The sequence below is a fragment of the Triticum dicoccoides genome, chromosome 6A (assembly GCF_002162155.2).
Source record: "Triticum dicoccoides isolate Atlit2015 ecotype Zavitan chromosome 6A, WEW_v2.0, whole genome shotgun sequence".
Taxonomy (NCBI): domain Eukaryota; kingdom Viridiplantae; phylum Streptophyta; class Magnoliopsida; order Poales; family Poaceae; genus Triticum; species Triticum dicoccoides.
In genome coordinates, this window is record NC_041390.1 from 504,405,381 (window position 1) to 504,411,812 (window position 6,432).

Sequence of the window (6,432 nt, forward strand, 5' to 3'; positions counted from 1 at the left end):
TAAGCATGCTTGAGGAAATTTTACTCCCCATGTATAGACACATATAAAAAAGGAAAAAAAATCTACGAGTATGGACACATACTTGAACAAAAATTTCTAATCGCACTAGCTAATCTGCATATATAGACACAGAAAAATAAAAAAAGCAAAACAATGAGACAATGGAAAACACACAGGCAACCCGGCCCACAAGAATGCACAGACAGAAGAGCAACTATTTTTCGCCATTGGGCCTGGCCCAGAAAAGACAACTTAAACACACACAACCGAGAAACGAACACATCAGACATACATAGGGTTACTAAAAAAACTGTCTAAAAAAACAATAAAAAAAACATCGGACATACATAGAGCGTGAGTGACAACTCTCCGATAAGTAAGTTTGATCCTGTGGTGATGGACTTAGATGTGACATAATTATATCCCATCTAAATGAGATTTAGCAAATCCGAAAAATAAATGTGATTCCCAAACAAGGTTGCCTCTCAATTTATTATCAAGGCGTCACTCGAAACAAATGTATAAAACCCAGCCAGTAAATCCTCTAGTTTTTATCCCTACATGACGAACCGGGAAAATTCTGGAATTCCGAACTAGGCTGTAGTCTGTCCATAAGAACACCAACCTGACCCGCATGTACTCCTGCGTATAATTCACGTGAGGATGAAGAATGTGCATAAAGCCCGATAAGGGAATAATACCTCAGTTCTTGCCTTCCCGCGAGCATACATCCCAATCAAAAGTGTCATTTTCCCACTGCAATCTGCCACCAAACACCCACAAGAGAGAGACTGCGTGGAATAAAAAGGGGAGGAGATAAAGAGGGGGGAAAATGTGAGGAACGAAAGTGAAAGGGGGGCGCATGGTGTATGGACGAAAAGACCAATCTATATCTTCCATCCTAGGCCGGCCACCTCCAAGCAACAAGTTACAGTCGCCTCTTTTTCACACAACACATCCAAACAGACACTCCTGTCCTTCACCATTCCAAGTCCCCAGCTCTCTCTCCTCCTCCCATCCCCGAGCTCCTCCTCTCCTCCTCCCCCTCTCTCCCAGCAAGAAATCTTCCAAGTTCCACACCTCAATTCCGCCCTAACCCTTTTTCGATCTCTCTAGCTAGCTACAAGTCCACGCCGGCGGCCGATAGCACACCACTTTGCTCTCCGCAACTTGCGAGAGGGATCAATGGAGCTGTTCCCGTCGCACCCGGACCTTCAGCTCCAGCTCCAAATCAATCCGCCCCCTGCCACCAAGCCAATGGACCTAGGGTTTTGGAAGAGGGCTCTTGACACCACCGCCGCCGCCGCCGCGACCTCAGCATCAGCGGCAGCAACCTTCACACCCCCGTCCATCGCCAGGACATACCCCTCGGCGCCGGCAGCTGCCGGCGGCGGCTTCCATGCAGCGCACTACGGCGCTGCCGATGGCCACCTGGGCGGGCTGCAGTTCTTGCAGCACACCCAGCCCATCCTCCACGAGGTGCAGGACCTGGCGGCGATGAAGCCCATCCGGGGCATCCCCGTGTACAACACCTCGCAGTCCCTCCCCTTCCTCCAGAGCCAGCTCCACCACCACAACCACCACCACCAGCATTGCTACGACGCGATCGGCGGCGCGGCGGGCGGGCCGAGGTCGCCCGGCAAGGTCGGCGCGCTGCGGCTGGCGGCGCCGCCGGCCAAGCGGAACTCCCGTGCGCCCAGGATGCGGTGGACCACCTCGCTGCACGCGCGGTTCGTCCACGCCGTCGAACTGCTCGGAGGCCACGAGAGTATGCACTGCTAACTGCTTCTGGCGCGTTCAAGTGTTCTTTTTCTTCTTCTCCTGAATTTTCTTGCTCGTTAGCAGCCGTTAGATGGCTATTTTCTTCTAGCTGGCAAAGTAGGCAATCCTGTTGATCGAATCTTGCATTTCTTGTGCTGGCATTCAAAAGAACTAGACAAGGATGCATGGGCGTATTGGCATAGTACAAGCTAAGCTCTATATGTGTTGGTGAAGGAATTATTGTGTACTTTTTTCTGATACTCCCTCTCTTGCGATTGTGCAGGAGCAACGCCCAAGTCGGTTCTTGAGCTAATGGACGTGAAGGATCTAACCTTGGCCCATGTCAAGTCTCACTTGCAGGTGAGGGGATCTTCTTTAACTACATAAAGTCCATGGTTAGCTCATTGGTTATACTATTTTAATTGAGCTTTGATCACTTGTGCTAGCTCTCCTCAACGTACGTGTAGATCTACTACCACTTCAGATACTCCTAGATGTATGCATCACACACCTTGATTTGCAAGAGAATTCTACGTGCACCACTCGATCGACCTTTAACTCATCATTTCTTTTCTTGCTGCCAGAACAATATATAGTACCAGTTTTAGTTTTAAATATTTGATGCATCTTGGGTCGGTCATGCATGTAAGAATAGTCATTCTACAGTTCACTTTCTGAGCAGTAAATTCCCCGCTTGCTCGTACCTCCTCCCTCTTTCTCTATCCCTATCTCCCTCTAGCTTTACCACGACGGGAGGACCGGGGGCAGAGGGGAGGAGGGCAGCTTTTCAATAAAAACCCGAGATCAGCAGCTGAGCAGCACAAAGATAAGCATGCAACGGGAAGCAAATGCGTGCCATTAAAAAGAGGAACGTCACACACAGTCACCGGAGAGGGAACGGTGGATGGATGACACAGTGCACACAGGAGCGCACACACACACATTGATATGAATATGAATATGATACGCATCCATGCATGCTGTGCTGCATGCCCAAGAGCAGACGGCCGGCCGGCAAGTACAAGCCTGCATCATTTCTCAATAATTAAGGGCTTCTCTGCCTGCACACAAGCTACTAGCTGATCGCGCCATCAATGCCGCAATTGTGCATATATGCCGCTGCCCGCCCCTGCCACCCGTATTTATTGCTCCGTCTCGTAGACCACCACTGCACAGCTTCGACTTTAATACCGCTACACTGCTGACCCTATCATTATTTAGTCAGCTACGAGTACATATACTTATATTATATGCTTTCTAGTGTATCAGCGAGTACTGATCTCAGTTGATTGTCTTGCAGATGTACCGGACCATCAAGACCACTGACCACAAACCAGCCGCTGCTTCATCCTACGGTATGTATGATCAGATCAGCTCTCGAGAAAGAAATCAGACTAGTAGTAGTATATTGTACAAGTGTCACTGGCATCTCGACATCCCAGTGACAGACAGGCACAGATTCAGCATGGGATTAGCAGTGAGTAGAATGTTTATTTTGCAGGACAAGCAAAGACAATCATCGACATCCCTGACGACAGCTCCTTCGACATCGCCAACACCAGCGGGTCTGAGTCTTCAGTCCAGCAATCAAATCTTGACGGGAACGAGCATGGATCCAACATGTGCGCTCTATGGAGCAACAACTCCTCCAGGTAACAACATACTACACACAACGCCATTTCTATAGCTAGCTCCCGTGTTAGTACTCCTCGTTTTGTATTCTGGTGGATGTATGCTACTCCATATCACATGAGAGAACAGCACAGCACCTAATCATACACAAATAGTACAATTCCATCAGTTTCCAGTGCACCGGTGATGATCGGTTTGAATTGTATAAGTACTAGATTTATGTAGAATGATATATGGGTCCCTTCCCTTCCTACAATTATGGATTGCTCCATGTCAAACTAAATGTTCCTAGCTAGTGGGCTATTAATGGATATCAGCAGCTAGCTAGCTAGCAATAGCATGCACATCAGAATTACTCCACACTGCTGGGCTCCGTCTTTTCTGCTATTTCAGGCGAAATGACAGAGAGGGGCACAGCTAGCTACAAGTCTATCTAAACATTCTTGTGAGACACAAAAACTGCTTTGCAGATCGATATAACTCCAGAGTCCTTACAGGTCAAAAGCTGATGGTAATTTCCTGTAGAGCGCTAAAGCAACAAAGTACGCTTAAATACACGCGTACTACATGCTGTAGTAGTAGTAGCACACATGCATGTTTGGGCTCTTCATCTCATGCATGATGATGTACAGGTATTCGTCAAGAATCTACAGTCACATTACGTACATAATTAATTGATAGATTATGCATTTACAATGATATAATTGATCTGAAGAGGGTGCTTTTAGATCTAGCTAGTGCCTGCTTTACGCAAAACAAACTCTTATTCCTTTGTCTCATTTTCTTTGTTCCTACCATATCAACCACCTCCAAGTGCTCACAAAAAGCACCAGGGCTCTACCTTTGTTCCATCTGCTCCCCATGATGGTGCAATCATCTCTTGAATATATTATACATTAAGCTCTTTCATTAAACATATCCATCTAGCCATAGGCAGCAAAAGTGCACACACATATACACTTTCCACGACTACAATTAATTAAGCAGGCAATATAGTAGCACTACCATGGAATCTTGACCAGAAGTTACATCTCAGAAGCAACATGACATGTATATAGTGATATACACAATTAATCTCTCTTGCGTGACCAGGCGTAGCTAGCTCTTGTACACCTATCTGTATGTATGTACAATCGCATACAAGCATCCAGCCGTCCATGTACCATATACATACACACGTACTGTGGTACTTGCGGACTCTGCACGGCCAACTGTATGGCCATGTAACCCTAAAAAAACTGTATACCCATGTAGGAGAGGAGTGAGTAGTGTACATGTTTATTTAGAAAATGATCGGAGAACATATGATGTGTATGTGGTTGTGCGCACACATGTGGTGTAAGCAAGCATTGATCAGTGTGCCGTACCACATGGGTGAGTAAATAACGCGGCAAGCACCAAGCTATAGCCAATTACACAGCTTTTTACCTCCAATTAACCCCTCTGATAAAGCCAGCTGCTCGCCATTGACACCATCTTAACAGTGAAAAGTTGGACTTGCGCGCTTTGTTCCCTACGCCTTTTCCCGCCTCTCCCGTGTTGCATGTAAATGGACTCCCACTGAAAAAAAGATATGTAGATAGATCATAGATAGATAGGCCGGCATTTGATTCTTTCATCAGCCCATGATATACAGAAAAGAAGGTGATACTTAATTCAATTCCTTCCTTTGTCTTTTCCTTCCTTTTGCTGGTGCAGCAGAGGGGCCTGGTCGTTCCACGGGAAATCAAGATCAGATGCCAACCCAGGCGACATCAAATCCTTTGAGGTTCGTACTCGCCTTTTTTCCCCCAAGGGAGTGATCATCATTACCACCTCCAATACCCCATCGGCAATGGCCATGATATGCTTTGCCTTAGTTAGTGCAGTGGCGATCATTCCTCCTTCCATTTCCCGCATGCATGCATCTTTCCGACGGCTCCCTGTGTGCAAAGTGTCGGCAGCATGCATTTCCTGTTATGATATGCAGATCGCAATCTATTTAATCTGATGTTCCTTCTCTTTTACAATCGCAGGACGTGCAATCGCAGTGCCCCAATGTCGTCGCCGACGATGCCGCCGACTTGATGTCGGCTCCGTTCCGATTGTCGGAGCTAGTCGTCGGCACCAAGAAACCGAATCTGGACTTCACCCTAGGAAGAATGTAAGGCCGCCGTCGATTTGTCGACCGGACGGCAACGGAAGATATGCGTAGCTAGCTAGCTATATGTGACCACCGATCTAGAGATTAATCATCAGATGCATACTCGTGTGGCTCCCGCCCCATATGCACGTAACGTACTAAGCGGAGGAGGAGGAGAGAACCGGAGCTAGGAGATGAGAAAGCAAAAGAGGCATGCAGCTGGGGAATTAAAGAATAAGACGAGACCACCGTTGATCTAGGAACAAAGTGCAAAAGGGGCCAGGGAGGGAGAGACATGGGTGCGTGCAAGTGTGCGTGCGTGGTAGAGAGATGGATAGTGAGATAGATAGGCTTTATCAAAGGCAGTCAGGAGCATGCAACAAGCTGGTTAGCTTGCCTGCCTGCCTAAAGGCTTGCTTCTGGTGCACAACACACACACGATGTAGCTTGAAGAGTGTGTGTATGTGTGCGTGCACTTCATGGCATGCTGCCTGATGAGACAGAGCTGCTAGGTTAAGAAAGGTCTCATCTTTTTGTTATGCCACAAGAAAGGTGTAAAGCTGAGATGCTTATGTTACATATATGCGTGTGTAGTGTACGTATGGACCATGCAAGCATGTATTATGATGGATCCACCTGTCTTGCTCTCTCCTAGCCACTCCTATCTCCTAGCTAGCTGCTAGGTTGGAATCGATACCTTCCCTGGTCTGGATATCATTGGTGCAAATCTGGCTGGATTTGCAGTTCATGAGCTAAAGCGAATCAGTAAAGGTGATCAATCAACAAAAGGAGTATTTGGAGTGGTATGTTTGATCATATGTCTACCAAGTTGACTGCAGTATACTTCTACCGCCACATCGATGGATCAGTCAATAATCTTCTATATCTAAATAGCTAGCCCCCACTAACATATTTCT

The 6,432-nt window shown here is 47.0% G+C and overlaps 1 protein-coding gene across 3 annotated transcripts; it reads left to right on the forward strand.

The window, feature by feature from the left end:
- The first annotated feature begins 854 nt into the window (after positions 1-854).
- On the forward strand, positions 855-6,152 carry LOC119317509 (probable transcription factor KAN2). Of its 3 annotated transcripts, none has more exons than XM_037591981.1 (6): positions 861-1,768; positions 2,045-2,121; positions 3,062-3,116; positions 3,263-3,413; positions 5,095-5,161; positions 5,409-6,152. In XM_037591981.1, the coding sequence occupies exons 1-6, from the start codon at positions 1,186-1,188 to the stop codon at positions 5,538-5,540; spliced, it is 1,065 nt and encodes a 354-aa protein (XP_037447878.1). In that variant the 5' UTR covers positions 861-1,185; the 3' UTR covers positions 5,541-6,152. The 3 variants fall into 3 exon arrangements, with proteins under 3 accessions (XP_037447879.1, XP_037447878.1, XP_037447877.1); XM_037591980.1 differs by having other exon boundaries at positions 863-1,768; positions 5,092-5,161; XM_037591982.1 differs by lacking the exon at positions 5,095-5,161 and having other exon boundaries at positions 855-1,768.
- The last annotated feature ends 280 nt before the right edge of the window (positions 6,153-6,432 follow it).

Bases quoted from the DNA above. Each gene is read 5' to 3' on its own strand.
- LOC119317509 (XM_037591980.1), top strand. From the start codon at position 1,186: ATGGAGCTGTTCCCGTCGCACCCGGACCTTCAGCTCCAGCTCCAAATC. The intron at 1,769-2,044 runs GTATGCACTGCT...GCGATTGTGCAG, and splicing joins ACTGCTCGGAGGCCACGAGA to GAGCAACGCCCAAGTCGGTT. The intron at 3,117-3,262 runs GTATGTATGATC...TTTATTTTGCAG, and splicing joins AGCCGCTGCTTCATCCTACG to GACAAGCAAAGACAATCATC.